Raw genomic sequence first — 22275 nt, forward strand, 5'->3', positions numbered from 1 at the left:
TGAATTGAAGGCTGGGGAGAATTTGCTATTGATTCTACAAATAATTGTTCACAGGAAAAGAAAAAAGTGAGTTCATGTAATAGAATTCTGAAATGGACTACGCAGATAGCCTAATAATAATAATAACAGAAAAAAATAATAGAAATGCAAAAGGCCAACCACGTTGAGTACTTGAAAAAATTATGCAACCTCCACCAAAATGAACAGTCATCATAGCAATTAACCTACTACAACAATGTGAGAAAATATTGCGCAATGCTGCAAGTCTTGAAGAAAAGCAATATCAATGTAGTAGTTATCTAGATCACTTTTGAGAATTTCAGTAGTGCTTCAACATTAAATATCTCCCTGTTTCCTGGGAAAGAAAAGCTATGTATATGTGAAGGCCTGGGAGGGAAACTTTCATAGAAGTATTCCCATCTGACACCTTGTAGTTACAAAGGTTGTGGTTTGAAATTCTAAGCATGTCACTGAACAAAGCATGATCTGAGTCACGGCTGTCATTGGAACTGCATTTACAGATATATTATGTCAATTGACATGTTTTCACACCGCAGAGGGAAACAGCTTGTCATAATGGCCACGCCATTCAAGTTAGATGGAAAGATCTGGAGCTGAACACTTACACAAGCATACTAAGGCTCCAAATTAAAGCTATCTCACTGAGTTCATCTCTAACTTCCAGAATCTACACACAAGACCAATAGCTCTTGTCTTGTCCTTCCTTAGTTGGCAAGAATGGAAAAGAAAAACTTAGACAATACAGCGTTATGAATAGGTCATGCTCTTTGTTCTGAGAAGCAGCCTATGACTTCCTACGTAATAAATCCAAACATAAAACCTTTCTTGCTGCAACAGTCTGAACTCTGAATATCTATATGAATGTAATATACTTATCACTGATAACATACATACATCTTTAGAAAAACTGTTAAAAATTAAGTGATAGAAAAAAATCAAGCAGCATGAAAATAAAAGAATTTATAGCTGTAAATCACTTGGTTTCAAAAATATCCTGGGGGACTGCTAAAGTCACACCATTTTAAATACATGTATCTGGTTCATCGATAAAGTGCTAACAGGAAGGAGAGGGTGTGCTGGTTTAGCGCTAACTAGGAAGAGTTGCATAAACATAGATTCAAATCCTGCACACAGTCAGATTCAGTGCATGTGCGAACTGACTGTAAAATCAGAGACATGATTTCCTTTGTCCGCTAGTGCCACTGCTCTGAAATGTATTTAAAAACAGATGAATTCACAAAGCAACATTCAGGACGATATCTGCCTGTAAGGAAATTAGTCACATTCTCACAGGCCTTTTAGATTCTTAAGTGGAAGGTATGGTAAAGTCTTCTTGGACAGAACAAACCCAGAAAATGAATTTTCTTGGGCTAAATTGTCTCTTCCACCCTAGATGTCTCAGATAATGCACCTTAAATGGCATAGAATAGTTGTGTTTAAGCTGCTCAGTTCCACTTTTGCCTTTTTATCACTGATTTTCTGCAGGCAAGTATATCTTCCCATGATTCAGAGGAAGACAACTTCTTTAGTTTGGGCTTAAACTAGACATTTCCTGAGCTCTAAGACCTTCAACTGAGAAAAGGAGAATAGGCTCAGGGAAAAAAAAAAAAAAAGTTGTACTCTGTTTTATGAAAGTGAGAAGGAGAATTTCCTTTCATGACCTCTTTTACAAAAGCACTGCACAGTACTAAGCATTAAATAACAGTTCAATAGGTTTTCATCAATGCAGCAAAATAATTAATTGGGGAAAGTTATATAACCTCCAACAAACAAGGTCAGTGACCAAGGTATTTTTATACATAGTTGGTAAGATCCCCTTCTGCATGAAATAACTTCTTGGGTAGAAAATACCCATTGTCTTTACAGTTCTGGATACAAATGACCAATTATTTTATCACCTCTTAAGGCATCCTAACAGGGAAATTCATTATACAATCCCATTGGTTACTCTACTTCTCTGCAACAGGCATATCCATAATTTATACTTCAAAGAACTGAACTGCATCTTTCTTTATTTCAGCAACCATCTTAAAAGAGTTACTTTTTCTCCTCAGTTGAAAGAAAATACCATGGGTCTATCCCAATCTGTTCTACTGACTTGTCTTTTCTCTTTTTTTCTGGAATGTGTAATTACCAATCTTTACACAGAAAAGATACGAGGCCACAGTCAACTAAACCCAGTGGATAAGATCTGGTTAGCAGCCAAATACCCAGATATTAATCAAGGGCTCAACACCACATCCTTGCAACAGCATCTATGAGTTTCAAGTATTAACCTATCACACATACTGCATTATATAGACAAGCACAGCCAAGTCACCATCATGTGACATTTGTCCACCTTACCTGAGGACTGCTGCTTACCTAGTAGCTCTAAGTATTATATCTTCAGGGCTGACGCAGGAACCATTCCGGCACAACTTTCTACTAATTTATAGTGTTTCAGCTGAAGACGTTTTGCCTTCCTCTTGCTGGGATTCCGCAGCTTATGATACTTCTGGGAAGCTTTACCTGGAAACTTTCCAGGTGAAATACTGCCTCTCCTAAACCCCATCAGACCGTTGTGATCAGGTTCAATGTGGTTAGGATTTATTCTTCTGAGCATGGGACTTCCCATTCAAGTGTGTGCAGAGCTATAGGCACTGTTTCATAACCCAGAGCTGAAGGACACAGAACAAGGTGGAGGTTTAGTCTTTCAGAAGGCCCTTGCCAGGTCTGGGCCATCTCTGCAGTCTGCACAGATAATCCCAGTTTAAGCCCAGGGCTGTGAACTGACAGAAAGAAATGTTTAGCTGACATGACTTGGATGGTGTCCTGACAGCCATCTTCCATCACCCCTCTCCCAGCCTCGAAGTCATGAAAAAATGGAGCTGCCCCTTAGGCTGGGAGTTTGGCCACACCGATAAAGGGTAACACATGAAAAATTCCTGAATAAATAGAAAGATTAGAGCTACCACCAGAACTCAAATTTCTCTCTTTACTTGAAACATAAGGTCATAAGAGTCAAACTCAAGAACAACTACTGCAATGGAATTTTCAGCCTATATCTTGTGATGTATTTTCTATGCCAGCCACATTACACCCAAACTCTATCCTAGTTTGTCAGCAGATGTCTCAAAGATTTTGAGGACCCCAGAGATGATCATCAATTTTTAAATCATGTTTCGCTTTTCTTTGAACATTTCAGCATTTCTATTTTAATGATATTTTCAAGATGAAATCCATCTTCCTTGGTCAACACTGTATCGGATCCAGTATCTTGTTACAAACTTTCATATTCACACATTTGAATACCTTTATTGAATCACACTGGCTCTGGCACTACAGCATTTCCATTCCTATTTACTATTACTGTTTAGTGCTAAGGGCGATTTCTTCCACTGAACATCTTACAATAGCTTTTATGGTTCAGATCTGTTAAACTTATCTGGTTTTATAATACCGCCTTTTACATTAAGTAACACAATTAGAGAGTAGTGCAAGCAATCTCACACTCTACAAGGTGCCAACCCAAAGAATGTTTCAGCACTTTGCATGCAGCAGGACATCATATTCTTTATGGTTCAGGCAGCTGTGAGCTGGTACCTTCCCTGCAAAGTGCTCCAGTGGCAATGTTGGCAAAAAGCTTAGGGTCAGCCCTTTTCTTTACTGTGCCAGAACTAACATGTTCCTACATAGAAAGTATTACATGCCTGCCCTGAGGAAAATAGTCAAGATTTTGGATCCTGGAAGCACTGAGGTTCGTGGTCTAAATGGGGTGAAGGCGAGATGAGGGGTAAGATCTAAGAAAGCAATTCAGCAGATGGCTAATTAATTTGGGAATTGTTTATAAGCAATATCTGCTTGTGGGTGTTTGATTTTTCCTGTATTTCTTTACAGAGGCATTTTCTAATTTCATTGTAGTACAAAGAACAAAATATTTAGACTACTGTAAGCCAGAGCTCTTCTAACTTGGTGAAGTGTGATTTTGAATAAAATTCCTCTTTTAAAATACCCTAAAATATGTACGTCTATCTCCAGAAATATCTCAGGGAAACTCTATAGTGTGATGCTTTCTGCAGTTATAATAGTTTGGAGTTTCTTTGGTCACTCTGTCTGAACTAATTTTACCATCCATATTCCATAATGGTCACCACCATGTGGAAAGCACCTGCTTCTGTCAACATCTTCCTGCAAATCAAGGACAATGAATGGTAAGCTCTCCTTTCCCCATGATATGTTTTCTTGCACTATTGTTTTTGAGGGGGCAAAGCAAGCGGGGGCTAATGCCACCTGTAACCAAGCTCATCTGTTCCACCAGGCGGCAACCCCGTGACACAGCATATGTAGTTTCTCATCTGTCCTGGTGAGCCTGATCCAGCCCTGCGTACTCCAGCAGCTCACTGGCATTCGACATGCCTTAGCTCTGCTGCACCATGCAATGCAGAGTACCAGGGGATGGGATCTCTCCTGACACAAAAACAGTTCTGCTGATGGCAAACATGGACCAGTTTATGGGCTAGACCAGCCCTGTTTCTCCAGTCCCTGCCCTAATGCTTTTTCAACAGAATCAAGTGTCCCACACATTGTACTTGGCAAGCCATGGCTACTACCTGGTCCTTTTCATTCCCTTAGAGCAAAAAGTATGTCTAATATAGATTCTGGGTTTAAAATTACCATTATAATTTTGAGTTGTCGTAGTGTGCAAAAATGCAAAACTTTTACACAACGAAGTAGTTAATGATTATGTGATAAGATAAGATGGAGAATAGCTTTAATAGCGTGCAAACATATACTCGTGACAGTGAAAAGGAAACTGAAGATAGCTCCTCAAAGCAAAGACTTTGAAGGTACTTGGAGTTGGGAGAAATTATTTGGAGGTTTGTAACAAGTAAGTGCAAGTAGGCCAGTTAAAGCATTGTGAGAGCTAACTCAAGCATTTTGTGCTCTAGAGAGTTTACAGTGAGATATCACACTACGCTTTAGATAATCTCCTGTTTCTAAATATTACATCCAACAGCAACCAGATAAGGATAAATACAGGTAAAACAGTGTGTGTGTGTACTTACACACTTACATAAAATAGTATTATAAAATAGTATATATATATATATATACATACTATACTTTATTTTATATATAGATGCAATGTGTATATAAACACTATTATATAGTATACAGACATTTACACTATATTGTACAATACAGTGTAATGTAGATATAGTATCTATGTAGACTGAACATGCATTATATACTATACATATATCTTTATACTGCATATATTTATGTACACAAACATTAGTCACGCCTATGACTCGAAAACCTAATTCGTGATTTATATCTTCCTACCTTGGATATACTGAAACAAAATCACAAAGAGTAACTTGTGGATTTGTGACCATTCTTAGAGAAACAGCAGAGAAAAAAAAGAAAATTTCTCCTTTTCCTATAATGTCTCCATTAAATAAATGAAGCATAAGATGCAACACCAGAAGCTACTGACCACAAAGGCAGCAACTGAGCGAAGATTGTTCCTCTTCACTAGATCTTTCCTAAACGGCTCCAGTAGTGTCTCAGTAATATCTTTGCAGATAATCAAGGCAAAGTGATACACAGAGATAACAACCCTTGAAAAACTATCACTGCCATGTTCAGCAGCTGTTGAAAAGGAGAGAAAAGAAAGAAAAGGTAAGAAAGCCAAAATTTGTGCTAACCTAGCAGAACTCACTGGCATTTGTCCCATTTATCTGCAGTTAGGATCTGTGAAATACTGCCCTATATCAGAAAGCAAAGTCCATCATCTGAGACTGCATCACAGCAGAGATGGAGCACAGTGCTTGGAAAGTTTTCTTGCCAAGAGCAGCACAGCATAGTTCCCTCCTAGAGAAACACATAGAATTTCAAACTCTGGCAGCATTGACATCTCCACCACTTCTACCCACTGTGGGCAAAACATCACTGCTCACCTCAACTGCCTGATGCAGTTTATGATTCATTGTAGTGGCTTAATAAATTAAACTGAAGACTGATTTGCCAAAATACCAGTGTAGTGGCAAAGCAGTAACTTGGACAGACAGATTCTACACATTGTAGAGATGCATGTTTCAATGTATATCGAGCACATGTATTCAATAGAATATACATATTTCAGTGACAGAATGAGGGAAAGTTCCTGTAATTAAATGTCTATAAATTCGAGAGCAGAAGATTTAGACTAGACATTAGGAAGAAATTCTTCATGATGAGGGTGGTGAGACACTGGAAGAGGTTGCCCAGGGAAATTATGGATGCCCCATCCGTGGAAGTGTTCAAGGCCAGGTTGGACAGGGCCTCAGGCAGCCTGATTTAGTGGGATGTCTCTGCCCATGGCAGGAGGGTTGGAACTAGATGATCTTTGAGGTCCCTTCCAATCCAAAACATTCTATGATTCTATGATTCTATAGCTGAACAGTATTATGGCAGGTAGATCTCAGCGAAGAAAACCATTGGAATAACCTGAGCTGGCAGGTGTGCCTATACCTAACTGCATCTCTTCCCCAGAATGATACTGAAAATGCCATCAAAACTGAAATAAACCCCTGAATTCCATCACATAGTTTGCAATGGCAGACAGTCCTTAACATACAGTAAGAATTTTCTGGCAATTTACATCAGATTCGTACCATATGAATAGAAGTATTTAGTAAGGATTTTCATTTGAACAAGCATCTTCATAAAGATCATTAATTTATACCTTTAGTAGGTATAAATTAATAGAATGTGTATGATTCAATAGGGATGTGTAAGTGGATTCACATCATTATTACACTTTGGTTTAAAAATAAACATATGGATGCAAAACAAGCATTTGTTCCAGTCCCCTGAAGGCCAGAGAACCCTGATGCCAACCACTGGGCTGATTATCCTAAAGGAATGGTCCCAAAGCATTTGGTCCATTGGTCTATTACTTGTCCACAACAGTAATTCCAGAAGATGTTTTCAGCATAATTGTTGGAAACTTTAATTGAGCAGGTAGTTAAGAGTTGTGCTACTTTTAGTTCCTCTGCTACAAGGTAAATTTAAGTGTTACAATTCTGATTCAGATCTATCCTGCTTTATTTAATCAGTAATGTGAAGACAGCGGCTTACTATAGTAGCTTTGATTCCAGTTACAGGATTTAACTGCTAAAGTAGTAATTATAGGCCTTTGAAAAAAAGCAAGGATGGAAACAAAAATTATAGAGATGGAGAGGGAAGATTTTCAAGATGGAATTGGCATTTATTTTCCCGTACCAACTAGTTTAAGAGCTTATCAATAAAGTATTCAATTTCTCTCTAGAACTGAGCTTGGTTTTAAACATCAGCAATCTTTCAGATCATCTGCTGCTTGCTTTCAGCTTGCCCCATATCTCATCTGAATACCACAGCATAACATGAAGGCAGCGTCTTGGTTCAACGGCACTACGCTCCAGACACTTCCTTTTGTTTGTTTTGATGATGTCCCTGCTTAATCTTAACTGGGCTTCAAGGATCAACATGCACAAACCTGAATCTCTGACGAGGCAGTAATCTGTGTGGAAGGCAAAATTTGCTGTTTAAGGAACACAGAAAGGAGATTGCTTAGCAGATCTCCCCAGCTTTTTTTTTTTTTTCCCCTTTTTAAGTGGCAGAGCACTTTCCCAGATTACTTGTCAGCAGAAACACCTAGGCAAGAAATTTGTTGACCTCTCTGAGCCATGCCTTACTCAGGTGCACTGTAAGCACTAGACGAGTGATTACAGAATGTCAGAAAGGCAATGCCAAGTTTTCACGCATCTCTCCTCAGACAGAACAGCACAGCATGCAGCTCCAAAAGTTTTCAGCCAGAGAGCTTTGCTCATCTTTGCTTTCTGGGTTGGCAGCAACTACACATACCACCATGTATGCACTGGTTTACTGACTTTCATACACTTTCACCCTGCTTATTTTTGGAACCACGTGGGTTGTTGACAACAATTCTGTCTTTTCCAGCTTCCATCTCCCTCCTGCCATGCACATATTCCTAATTAGATAATGCTGGGAAGTATACACAAGTGAACAATTGCCCACATAATTTTGGTGCAGGCAAGTTTAAGACCACAGGCACAGCGGAGAGGAAGTAGCATTTAATAATGACTACTAAAATGTGTGAAGTGTGGCTTCAACAATTGGTTTTGGTCAACAAACCATAAGATCTTACTGTGTGATTGGCTTGAGCCAAGCTCACACTTTAATAAAAGGAACAACTTTTTGTGACAAAATGCCCCTATTTCTTAGCATTCTTTGGTGTTACTTTCCAAAAACTCAGCAGCAAAGAAACTATGAAAGTTAAAGTTGGCCCTTCAGCTCTTGAGGTTGTTTGACATTGTTTCTGATGCTTGTCCATGCATCATTCTCATCTGACCTTACCATTTCACCCAGCAGCTGGCCATTAAAATCTTGACTAAACTTTCAACTGTAACAGTGTGCCTGGGATTTTGATTAATAGTATAATTTTGATTAAGTATAGTCGCAAGAAGTGAATAAAGGAAAAATTTCCCCACGGTGATTTAAGCAACAGTCCTGTGTGTAAGTGAAGTCATACACAATGTTAATAGAACAATACTTGAAACCAAAACGGGAAACACTACAGGACTTGCTTGTTCTTAGATGTTAAATATCCTTAAAGTGTGACTTTACAACACAGAAAAAACTGTTCTTAATTCCCTACAAAAACTTGGTGTGCTTTTAAAATAAAGTTCATTAGAAGAGAAATCTTGTGAATATTTTAAAATTAATATAAAGATCAGAGATTACTTACCCAGAAAAATTCTTGATTTGAGCTTTACTACAGATAAGAAATACTATCAGAAATCCACCCCCACCCCCCCAAAAAAAAAAAAAAAAAAAAAGAATGAAATAATCAGACTGTTTTCTTAAGAATTTTTCCTAGGCTGCACTGGTGCAATCCCACAGCTTTCAGGAGTTGTCGGCTGCTTTATCCAGGCATGTGTGTCTTTACTTGCTTCTTCTCTTGCAGTAACTGGGACAACCCAACTAAATCTTACCACATGCCATAAGCTAAATGCATTGTCTTTTGGCCAAATATATGTGTTAGTATCCCCTTCCACTTACTTAGAAATCTTCCCAGCTCAGGCTGCATGTGGACTTCTGGGCACAACTTCACTACTCCTCTACACTTACATAAAAAAATGTTCTGTGCATTGACAATAGGCCCCCAAAACAAGTGCCCTTCCCCTAAAAGAGGTATTGAATTATGTAACTTAGTCTGCCAGGCACCAGTCCCACACCCCACTCCACACGGAAAAAACATAACACTCAAACAACCATGATGCTGCAAATAGTTTCTATAATTCTACCATAACTTACCTAAAAGTTATTTATACAGATACACAGACACAGAGATTGTACATCTCTTTTGGTCTTTCCACTTTCCAGCTGCAAGATAATGGGTGTGAGAACAACGTCAATTTATGCCACTTGGAGAACAATATTTTATGCAACCCAGATTAAAATTTAACTGGCCTGTTTCACCCTTCAATATGTGCAGCATTTTAAATGGGATCTGATAAAGATCAGTTTTGCTGGAACTTGTTTTCAAGGCACTTACAAAAACAACTTCCCTGTCGCTGGCACTCAGAGCAAAGCAAATCACAGAACAAATTATGTAAAATCTGCTGCATTTGACAGTGAACTATGGTAGTATTCTGGACATGCTTAGTATAGTTTCATATGTGTCATAAATAATTGAGGCAAAAAAGAGACAGGGAGGGTTTGTAGTACAATGTCAGTCACTAATCTTGCTTTAGCTGTATTATAATGTTTAGTCCACCTTCCAGTCCTATAAGAAACTGCTTCACCAGCCTGACAACTAGAAACAGCTGTCCACTAGTAAAGTATGCCTGAAGCAGGCTAGAAGTGTGATTGACAAATATTACTTAGCTCTATTTTCACATACTTGACTCTTATTACCAAGAGAAGTTCAGCCCTCCAGGCTGTAGCTGAGGCAAGGGCATGGGAGGGAAAAGAAGAGCTGCAAAATCTTTATTTAAATTATGGAGAAACAGATAATCAACCTTCACCGCTGTTAAATTTCTTATCTTTTTTATACATATGCCTCTCACATACTGATGGGTAAAGGTGAATTTCCATAGAAAGCTGGTAGGTAATGATATTCTAGAGGTACTGTATGTGTAAGCAAGCCTCAAAGATAGCTCATGCATCTCTTGATAACTGCTTACTGGCTGCAAGAGTTCACAAAGGCATCAGCCCAAGTCCACCGAGAGATCCTTCGCCTCAGTCTTTAACAGCAAAGAAAGTTGTTCCTTCTGTTTACAAAGCCAAGAGTTAGAGGAGCAGAATGAGGCTCCCATGATCCAAGAGGAGGCAGTTAGAGACTTGCTTGCCCAGCTAGACGCCCACAAGTCTATGGGGCCAGATGGGATCCACCCAAGAGTATTGAAGGAGCTGGCGGATCTCCTTTCCAAACCCCTATCCATCATCTTCCAGCGGTCCTGGCTGACTGGGGAAGTTCCACTAGACTGGAGGCTGGCTGATGTTGTGCCTATATACAAGAAGGGTTGCAGAGAGGATCCGGGGAACTACAGGCCTGTCAGTCTCACCTCAGTGCCGGGGAAAGTCATGGAACAGGTGATCTTGAGTGCTATCATGAAGCACATGCAAGAGAACTGGGTGATCAGGCCCAGTCAACATGGGTTTACCAAAGGCAGATCTTGCCAAACTAACCTGATCACCTTCTATGACAAAATCACTCGACTACTGGATGGGGGAAAGGCTGTGGATGTAGTCTTCTTGGACTTCAGTAAAGCCTTTGACACAGTATCTCAGAGCATTCTGCTTCAGAAACTGTCAGCCTCTGGCCTGGACAGGCGCACACTCTCCTGGGTTGAAAACTGGTTGGATGGCCGGGCCCAGAGAGTGGTGGTCAATGGAGTTAACTCCAGCTGGAGGCCAGTCACAAGTGGAGTTCCTCAGGGCTCAGTACTGGGTCCAGCTTTGTTCAATGTCTTTATCAATGACCTGGATGAAGGCATTGAGTGCACCCTCAGCAAGTTTGCAGATGACACTAAGCTGGGAGGAAGTGTCGATCTGCTGGAGGGTAGGGAGGCTCTGCAAAGGGATCTGAACAGGCTGGACTGCTGGGCTGAGGCCAATGGCATGAGGTTTAACAAGGCCAAATGCCGGGTCCTGCACTTGGGGCACAACAACCCTATGCAGCACTACAGACTGGGGGAAGAGTGGCTGGAGAGCTGCACTGAAGAGAAGGACCTGGGGGTGTTGGTTGACAGCCGACTGAACATGAGCCAGCAGTGTGCCCAGGTGGCCAAGAAGGCCAACGGCATCTTGGCTTGTATCAGAAATGGGGTCACCAGCAGGTTCAGGGAGGTTATTTTCCCTCTGTACTCGGCACTGGTGAGACCGCACCTCGAATACTGCGTTCAGTTCTGGACCCCTCACCACAAGAAGGATGTTGAGGCTCTGGAGCGTGTCCAGAGAAGAGCAACGAAGCTGGTGAGGGGGCTGGAGAACAAGTCTTATGAGGAGCGGCTGAGAGAGCTGGGGTTGTTTAGCCTGGAGAAGAGGAGGCTGAGGGGAGACCTTATTACTCTCTACAACTACCTGAAAGGAGGTTGTGGAGAGGAGGGAGCTGGGCTCTTCTCCCAAGTGACAGGGGACAGGACAAGACGGAATGGCCTGAAGCTCCATCAGGGGAGGTTCAGGTTGGATATCAGAAAAAAATTCTTCACAGTAAGAGTCATTGGGTACTGGAACAGGCTGCCCTGGGAGGTGGTCGAGTCGCCTTCCCTGGAGGTGTTTAAGGAACGGGTGGATGAAGTGCTGAGGGACATGGTTTAGGGAGTGTTAGGAATGGTTGGACTCAATGATCCAATGGGTCCTTTCCAACCTTGTGATTCTGTGATCCTGCGAGCTTCTATCAGCAACAGCCAAGACTGCAGTCCTTGAGTTCCCTGTACCTAAGATGAAGCATTCCTATATCAAATAAGCCACTGTACAATTGCATATTTGATATTAGTCTATTTAATGTACTTTAGAAACAAGCAACCAAAGCCAGATTCCCAAAGCTAATTATTAATCTGTCTTTCAAAACAAGCATTTAGGAGGCATTACTCCAGGAGTTAAAGACTTTCAAACTTCAGATTTCAGACACTTGCCAAAAACTCTTGAGATAAAGTAAGATGTAGCATTTGATGTTAATAAATAATAGAAGAACTTCTAATCACCTACACAGTATTTTGAAACCAAGTCAGGAATGCAGTTTTCAGATATTGCCAAGTTTCTTACCTTGCACAGCACCATGCATACCTATGTATATTCCGCAGGATGTCAGAAAGGGATGTCAGAAAGACTGTTTATGGATGCACAGATCAAAAGTACTTAAATGCATTAAGTGTAAGGTTTCCAGGAAGAGTGCAAAATCTCTAAAAAGGCAGTAACCCAGGCCTTTGTCTTATGACCTTTTTGAGTTTCCTAGATCCTTAGAAAAAAAATCATATGGGGCTTCTTGAAAGGCTATCAATAAGCAAGCAGAAGCTGTCCCTTTGTTGCTTTTCATAACAGATTAAAACCATCACTTCTTGACTTCTCAGAGAGGTGGTCAGTAATGACTTCTTCATTACCTTAAATTCTTCTTGGAAAGCTAAAAATTACAAATAATTTTGCAGGGGATAGAGTAAACTTCCACAAAGTGACAAGCACAGATTACTTTGTACCGTCTCTGCAAATGTGTTCTATTGCAAAGGTTTTTGGAAGCGTAATTTTGGAAAGCATATATCCATATGCATATTTTTGGAGGCATATTTTTACTTCAATTTTAAAGTGTTCATTTTGTGATGCGCAGTATGAACATTCTGGGTCGAATGCACATTATGTTGATGCTTGTGGCCTCCAATAAAGATCAAAAGTATTAAAAAGAGGGCTGCAGTAGGTTACCTGTTCATGCTACTTCTGTGTTGTTTTTTTTTTACTGGGGGATAAATCAATGTAGACATTTTAAATAATACACCAGAAGTTAAAATAACTTTATTCTGATTGAACAATTTCCATCAGGCTGCCGATCAGAGCTGAACACCAACCACAGACTCCAGTGGTTGTTAGCTTTAGAGTACTGGAGTTCTCTTAAATCTTTGAATCTCATCCGTTTGAAACTTACCTTGATTCTCTAGTGCTATCTAGTGGTTAGTACTGAAAATGATTAACGTGTAGAAATGCAGCTACACAAAAGTCAGCCTCTATGGACAAATCTAGGTCCCTTTTTCATGGCCACTCTGACTTTAAGATGTACGAGCAGGGCTGTGTAATACAGACAAACAGCCTCCCCCACAAAGCTTTAGTACTTCCAGGCTCCCAGGCTAAGCACCCAAGCTGAAACCAGCAGCTGATTGCATAAAAAATTATGTTTGTCTTCATATACCAAAGAAATCAGTGCTAGTAGCCACCTCCAGACACCTATTTGTGCCCAAATAGGTGAGCAGTTCCCCTCTTATGTTTCCATTCACTTTTAAAATGGAAGTTCAGCCTAGGGCAGCTTCAGCCACCTTTCACTACGCAGAAAACCAAACAGGCTGCAAGGTGCCAGCAAATACCTTTGCCACCTTGCCACTTGTTGCCTGAGACATCTTGGTTCATCTTCTCCTTGAGAAGGAAACCAGTCTAATTCAGGGTTGCCACTCGCTTTTCAGCTTGGTCAAAGAAATTTGCTATCTTGGCCAACAGATTTAAGCATCAAACTCAAGTCTGAGTGTCAATAACACATATAGGTACTGAACTCAAACTATCAACTGAGTAAAATCGATTACAGTGCCTACATATAAAAGGAACAGTCCTATGAATGTGAGACCTTTGACATGGGCCTAAATAAAAAGCTGTTAGCAGTGAGGATATCTGGAGTATATGCATATATACATAGTCACATCTGTGAAAAAAGTATAAGAACTGAGAAAAAGAGTTGGTGCAGACATACTAAAAAAGCATGACAGAAGTATGAACACTAGCAATTCTAAGCATCTTCTGGTCTTGTTGAGAGTAACAAAGGTTAATGCTTTCTGCATACGACAATCTTTTATAATCATCTGTCCTCTGTGTTTCCCATCACAAATGTCATTTTCCAGTGAACATTCGCTGCTTCAATCATTAGGATTATACTGATATTGATATAATTTATCTCCAACACCAATCTTTCTGCTCCCATCAGACGCATTCACATTTAACAGAGTAATGAATAATTTTTTTCAAGTGAAAACAAAATGTGTGTGCCTTTGACAGTTTCAAAGATTCCCCTAAAACAGAGAATAACTCATTCTCTATTAACTGCTCAAGATGCTGCTCCCATTGTTTTTTGTAAAGTCTCGAATAATGTGAAACTCTGAAGTGTTGGACATGGTGCCTATGGCATTCCTGCGATGAGAAGGTACTTGAAATTTACAGCCAGCAGAGACCTTTAATGTGTGCCAGTGTCAGTGTTTGTGGTAGGTACCCAACAAGAAACTCAGGCCCCTTTATTTCATCTGGTGTGCAGTAGTAGTAACCTGATAAAGCATCCTGAGAATGCACCCTGCTGCCTTAGTCTTCTCAGTCCTGGTATTGTGCACTCTTCCATGGCTATGAACAGTGCGGAGCATAATTAAATGCCATGAAAACATGTCACACTATGCTATTGTTGTTGACCAGTTCTGAGAGTTTCAAAAGCATATCCCACATCCCACAGAAATACTGAAAAAGAATATTGACTTCCTTTTAGGTATAATGCCTATCTCGCTAAGTCAAAGTGTACACTTAAGTGAACTGAACTACACTTAACGAAGTATAACCTTAACTAAAAAACTGCCAAAGGCTGAAACACCAGAATACATTAAAAAGTGCTGAGAAATTCAAATCCCATCTTGGATAAAACATTTCCACTTTTCTATGAGTAAACAGAACATCTGCAAGTCCTTAAAATATCCAATTGAGCACTCTCAGCTAAGAACATAGATAAAATTTATTGTACATGATTCAAACATCTCTTTATGCATTAAAGAGGTTATATATTTAAACTACCTATCTGAACATCAAAAAAATGGGCTGATCTGAAAGTAGTTTGATGAGAAACACTGAGTGAAAGCTTGCTTAGTTCACCTTCTAAAAATAATTTGCTGCTGAACTTCAACACAAAATCTTGAGTTAAAAACTAGCAACCAAGTTCAGATAATTTTCTTATCTTCAACAGAGAAGTATGCAGCTTTCAGGATTAGTTTTTTATCAGAAATTACTCTCCTCTTCTTTCTACTACAATAAAAGAAGCAACAGCTATTTTTTTTCTGCCCATTTCACATGACTGTTTTCCCCAGGAATAGAAAGTTCAATGATACTCAGGAATGAAAACATATGGCAAGAAGTTAAGAACCTCAATCTACTTAGGCACCGTCTTCCATTAGAAAGTATACCATTCCAAGAGCTTGAAATAGGTAAGTCTGACCTGAGACTGTTAGCATTTTCCCGAATATCTGTGGCACAACCTCACAAGCTAAAATGTAACCCTGTAACAGAGGCTAAGAACTACAATGCATTAAAATCAAGACCTACACCGCTGTTGAGGAAGATCCACGATCTCCAATTCAGAAAGAAATAAAACCAGCTTGCATATACACTGCAGGTATTGAACGTGCTAAGGACAACAGTGTTCACAGTTTGAATAGTTGCGAGTGGTGCCTAAAACAGAAGTGCTTCCTGCACATGAGTATTTTAGATGCGTCAAAGACCTTGTTTTTAAAAAGCAAGAAAAAGCCTATTTCCAATGTCACTCTCAATCTCAGATAAGGCTTACTTTGCAACACATTACGTGCAAGTTTCTTGTTAGGAAAAACAAAACATCTCTTTGTCACTTATCACAAAGACAACAACTTTTTTCTTCATTTAGGTTTTTGTTTTTTCTCTTCCAAGGCCAGTCCATGTCTAGGCCTACTGAACATACAGCTTCTTTTGTTCTTCTTAGAAGACTGGGTGAAGGGAAGAGGATCCTCAATGCCTACTATAACAAATTCCACCCACTCTCCCAAATGAGAACTACCAATACTATTGCTTCCAAAAAGCTAATCCAGAAATAAAATCCATCAGAGGAAGGAACAAGAAAGCAGCTATGCCAATACCTGCTTACTGCCAAGGAACGAAATATGTACATTCCCATGAGCCAGCTGTTCTTGTGACAGTCTCTTTCATTAACACCAAGATTACTAGCATTGAATAGGTGACAAGCAGAGTAGAATGAAAGGACTGGGTATATAAACAGACAACGGGCTGGAGCCTTTAAGATGCCAAATCCTTGAGCTCCAAACCTGTCAAGTCTCATCGTTAATACAGTCACACACACAAAAATGTAATCAAAAGCAGAAGAGCTAGTAGAACTGGGGCCACAGTACCCATCACCTTACAGGACTAACCCCTGTGATATGAAAGTTGCATTGAATACCAAACGATAAAGAAAATTGAACATCCTAAGCTTGCAAAGTTTAGTACAATTCATGGTGCAGTGCACGGCAGCCGCAACGCAATGATCATGGAACAGCTTTTCCTGCTTTGAGGCTTGCGGGGGATCCTGTGCTCTGAAGCAGCAGCACTGGCCACAGCTAAGGGAAAATCCTAGGTTCCCAAGGCTCACTGTTTCGATCCCTCGTGGCAAGTCCCATGCTGAAGGAATGCTTTTTAAGCAGACTGAACAATGATTACTGCTGTCTATTTCAAAAAAGCAAGGCAGTTTCATAGTAATTCCTACATGTTTTGGCATCTGGTCTCAGATTTTCTAAGAGTTTGCAAGTGGAGATAAAATGTTAAAATCCAAGCAAAGTAATTTTTAGCAGATGCTTTAAGGTTCACATAAATACTAATGTCATTTTTTTAATATTACATTAAATTTTTTTGAATTAATCTTTCACACCAGAATGAACAATGCAAGAACACCATTGTAAGACAACCAGAAACACACCTGTGACTTTATTTCTTTACCATGACAGCTTGGAAATTATTCACTTATATCTTCTATTGAGACATAACAGCAGTAACAAAATAACTGTACACTACTTCCGTTACAAATATAGATACTATTTAAAGTGACTTTACATACTCCCAGGGTAGGTATTTCTCACTCTAAAGAACAATTCAATGACAACAGCATCCAGTAATGGTACCATTTGTCTTCTTTCATCTTAGCCTATCACAGTGTAACTTCTAGAACAGCTAAAGAGACAAAGACGGTGGGGGTTTTTAGTTAATTCACTTAAACCTAGCTATCAATTTGCTAATACTGTTATACAGACACTCCTAATATTGATTCTGAATCTCACTAAAATAAACACTAGTCTTTTGTACCTTCCCCTAATAATGGCCTGACAATTGCCTGCACTTTCTATTCAGATTTCACTTAAGTGACAGATGACATGATAGCTTTCTTGCTACAATTATTTTGCTAATTAACACACATTAAAAACCCCCACCTTAGTCACCCTCCCAGCTTCTACTTAAGCACTGTGAAATAATACAAATAACCATCTAAGTTGATTAATCACCTGCCTACAGATTACGTACTTCTCTTTTTTTCTCCAAAATTCCGTATTTTGTTAATACTTCCTCAATAACCTTATTTGTGTTTTCTGAATACTGCTGCCTATACCACTCCCTTGCTGACTTAGTGACTTTATAATTTTTCCAACATATTTAAAATATCCAAAGCCTCTTAGTAAAACATTGGAGTTTTGTTGTGCAATTATTAATGCAAATATCCCCTTTGTTTTTTTATTTGGGAGGAGGGGGGAGGAGGAGGAGACGACGGCTTACAAGCATTCGTTATAGTATATCCATGTCTTTGCATAGTTGACATAACTCCATCCCAGTAGTTTCACAGTAAGAGAAATATTTCTACTGTACACAAAAGTACGGTTAAATGTTATTTTTCTTCAGTGTTGTGACATGGTTCTTTGAAGCTGCAAGAGCAGGAAGGCTATATAAACATTTCCATTATTCTTTCTGCTATGTGAAATGTAAATAATATAGTCTCACTGACCCTATCCCTTTGGGCAGCTAGCTCATGACAGAACTGTCAAAGTGACTGTTCCTTTTGTCCTTTTCAGAATTGCAACTGCTTCCTCATGGGTCACCCCTTCTAGACTCTGCCCATTCACAGCAATGATTTGATCCCCCCTCTTCAGGCGTCCATCTTCTGCTGCTGCACCCTGAAACGATATAACATATAACTGCAGACTCATGCATTTCTTTTTCTCCCTGCCACACTGTCCTTACGGTCTGAGTAAGATGAGTTGTGCACAAACCTCCTTAAAATTCATTTGATTTTCAAAGATTCAACTACAGTCAATGGACTAACATAACAGCTAGTGCTGCAGTATGCCTTGGCCCATTTAAGTTTCACAACATAAATAAATCTGATCTACAGGATTTTTATATTCTCTTAACCCTGTTTGTCCAGCTAGTACAACATTTAAAACCTACTATCATAGAATTAAGACTTTCAAGACCTGAAGAAGTTTTCAGCTGCTGGTATAAGAAATCCAGTGACCAAAACCCACCTCTGCACTGTGATTTAACATAAAAGCTTGGGATTCCTGATAACAGCTTTTTTTGACTCAGGGCTGTTTCTAGGGTAGTCCAAACTATCAAATTCAGGTCAGTACCTGAACTCCAGATCTAGGTGGAATTCTATTATTTTATGTTAGTCTACATTTCAGACATCAGCCAAAATAAATAAGAGAGTCCCTTCTACTACCTGAAGAAAAGACACCCTAATTATAAGGCTCTAGGGCTGCTTTTCTAAGTAAACACACAATTTCAGTTTTGAGAGTTGAAGCAGAGTTACACACATTGGGAAATTCTGGATGTTCCTGATATAGCCTTTGGATGCTGCAAGCACATTTTGACCAGCAATAGCACTAAGGAAGAAAAGCTTTGAGAAACTGTAGCAATTCTTTGGCTTCAAACTCAGGCCCTCATTTAAGACAGTACCTGCTGTGAACAAAATAATAAACACATTGATTGAAAAAATTTACACTTACCTTTGCAAATACTGTCTTCACGTAAATGGGTAAGTCCCCATGGGGACTGCCGTAACCACCCACAATACTGAATCCTAGGCCATCTGGTCCTCTATCCAGAGTAATGGTTTTGTACTGTGGAGGTCTAAGAAAAGGAAGAGTATTGTGACATTGTCTGAACATACGAGTTAACATCTACAATATTTAAAAGAAAACAATTTTCCTTTCAAGTTAAGCAATACATTTTCTTTACCCTTATAATTACAAATGCTTTTATCATAACGTACTGTCTACTTTAGTTCATGTAAAACATTAAGTGGCTAATGCCCTCATTATTACTTATAGGCAGCTATTTCAAAAACTTTTCCCACCCAGCTCAAGGCACAATTAATGCCTGCAATGTCCCATTAATAGTGCTTACTAGCAAAGTCGAGACGCAGTACCAGTATCTCAAATTTTTATAACAAACACCTACTCTAAAAATCCCTTAACCCATTATACTCCTAAAAATATCTAAAATTAGCCCCAGTAGTTCATGTTGTAATGTTTAATTGCTTCTCTCCTCCTTTAGTATATGACTGTGTGTTTGTACGTATGCATTTAGACAGATCATTAACAGGCGCAATTTACCCACATATACTTTGACTACAAGAAATTCTGGAGTTCTAGCTTTCAAAGTAGATCTGTGTGGCTAAGGAACCCAAATCTCTCTTTTCCTGTTTGTAGAAGAAAAATACCTCAGATTTATGACAGAGTTTAAGGTAAAACTTGTTTCCACAGCTGTACCTTGCAACATACAAGAAGCTGTATACTTTGTCTAGTAGAAAAGTTCGATGGTCCTGGTAGCCCTGTGCTAGAAAGCACATTACAGAAACACAGGTACCACTAGGGAAAGGGCCTCGCTATTTAAGTCTGGGAAAAAACATTTTGAGCGCATCAGTTAATCAAGGCTCAGAGAAACAAAGGAGGCTGTATTTACAGAGGTGAAATCACAACTCTGCAAAGGGGTAAAGTAAGGCAGCACAGCAAATCACATCATGAAAAATGCAGATGAGGACTTAGGGCCTACAGGTCCCTTGTCTACCAAACGTGTAAGTCATGATTAAACAAAGCAATATATCCATTGTTATTTGCTAGAATTTTGAAGTTTTTTTTGGTTGAATTCCACCTAAAATAACAGACTACACACATTATGTAAAGTTACTGACCCTAAATCATCCTGAAAAATGCTGGTTGAAGTTAGCCCCGCAAACGAAAGACTGGATGCAGGTGGATCCTGCTGCTGACCAGTTATGACACTTACTTCTCCTCCAGCCACAACCTAGGAACAGAGTTCATAAACCAGTAAAATAAGAATACTGATATTAAAATAATTAACTGTAGCAGCTGGCAAACAGTATTCAGAAAATATTCCAAATGTCACTGAAGATTTTTTACCTCCAACTCAACAGTGCCTGTAGCATTTTTTAAGAGACTAACAACTTGGGAGTGAGTCATGCCCTCAGTAGATGTTCCACAGATGCTAACGATTCTGTCCCCAACCTGCAGAAGAAAAAGTAGAAAATCTAACTAGGAATAAGTTTAGTTAACAAATTTATTTGTTAATTTCCTTCAACAATAGCACATCCGTGTATTTGCATCTAGCTAGACTATCAGCCATACAGGGCAGGAAGAAAGAAATTATCAACTGTCCATGGTACATTTTCTCTCGAAGGCAAATCATCCTTCAACTACATAAGGTAGAAAATTCAACATTACAATTAGCAAATTACACCAGCTTTGTGTATTCAGTGTAAAAAAGTAACGATGCTTTACAGACTTGATCCTAATACTCCAGAAATATACAGCATGTAAAAAAGAGGTGTATTTTGCACATCACTTGAAGATATATGCACTGAAGTAGAAAATTATCACTGAAGATTATATGCCTGAATTAATCCTGAAAAAACACTGTCCATTTTCCGAGGAGAGAAGTCAAATTCAACCACCTCTGGTATAGGCTGGATACAGCATGCCTGTAAGTGCTGGATCAGATAAGACCTCTCACTTTAATGCAAAACGTAAAGAACACTATCTCTATCCTAAGTTGGATAAGCACTGAAAATACAAGAGATAGAACAGACTGCATACATACAGTTGCAAGAATGACCACTATGCCCATCAAATGGAGCTCACCTACAGAATCCATCATTCTGAATCACACTGTCTACTTTCAATTTTCACAGGCTAACTACCTCTACCATCCAAGATTGCTTTAAGACTTCCTTCCCAAAGTTAGTATCTTTCAGCAATTAACTTTTACCATGCTACCAAACTGAGTTACTGCTTCATCAATCCAAACAGCAAAAATTCTTGTCACAGACAGAAGTACTTATAACTGTATCATTAAACTGCTAATTTATTGCCTGCCTAGAGTAATTACCCATGCAATCTTTACAACCATTTTAACAATTAACTTACTCTGAGTTTCTGAGTCTGAGCTGCAACTCCATTTGGGTGCATCATGGCAATAAATATAGGAACATCTCCAAGAGGACTTCCTATGCCTCCAGCAATGCTCACTCCAAGTGAATCTGCAGGGCCCTGTTATCATGAAAAAAAGATTAGATTTTTCTGGAAAGAAAAACATACACAGAGAATTGTATGCTTAGGTCACAAAATTACTAAAGCTCTTATCTTATGAAAAACAGAATTCATACGTCTCAAGCCATTTTTTAAGCTAATTCACTTTTCATCATTTTGAAAAAGTGCTGAGAGCACAATATATGTTTCTTCCGATCAGTGATAGGTAGCAATTTGCTGACTTAGCTGCACATTTTATCTTAACCAAACTAAATAGTTAGAGAATTCAGCAGCAGACCTTCCATGTCACCATAATGTCTGGACACAGAAAACTGGACAGATAGGATTGCTTGGACTTAATATTGTCTATACTAATTTCTTATTATGAACTTCCTGAAGACTGGAATTAATCCTCATGCTCCCCCTAGTGTCCTGTTGTCAAAGAACAAAATTAGCTGTTCACTGCTGTACAACATCTTACTATTTAAGTGGAAAAACTGCTATTGTCAGCTGATATTTACAGATTCTACTTTAGGAAGAGAATGGCTTGTATAATCCATGCAATCAAGTGAACTAGATGTGAAGCAAAGTCAAGTAAGTATAAATGTTTCAGACAATCAGAAGCAGTCTGTGACCCACATCTCAGGCTCCTGTAAATAAG

General features: G+C 39.2%; 1 protein-coding gene across 10 annotated transcripts in view; it reads right to left on the minus strand.

The window, feature by feature from the left end:
- Positions 1-16973: 16973 nt before the first annotated feature.
- Positions 16974-22275, minus strand: part of MPDZ (multiple PDZ domain crumbs cell polarity complex component) — an 88948-nt gene continuing 83646 nt past the window's right edge. For all 10 annotated transcript variants that reach the window (XM_054053611.1, XM_054053609.1, XM_054053616.1 and 7 more), the window contains 5 exons: positions 21513-21635; positions 20490-20594; positions 20261-20373; positions 19074-19197; positions 16974-18239 (listed from right to left, as the gene is read on the minus strand). In XM_054053611.1, coding sequence (XP_053909586.1) covers positions 18093-18239; positions 19074-19197; positions 20261-20373; positions 20490-20594; positions 21513-21635 — 612 coding nt within the window. In that variant the 3' untranslated portion in view covers positions 16974-18092. The remainder of the gene's footprint in view (positions 18240-19073; positions 19198-20260; positions 20374-20489; positions 20595-21512; positions 21636-22275) is intronic.

Source organism: Cuculus canorus, chromosome Z (genome assembly GCF_017976375.1).
Source record: "Cuculus canorus isolate bCucCan1 chromosome Z, bCucCan1.pri, whole genome shotgun sequence".
NCBI lineage: Eukaryota > Metazoa > Chordata > Aves > Cuculiformes > Cuculidae > Cuculus > Cuculus canorus.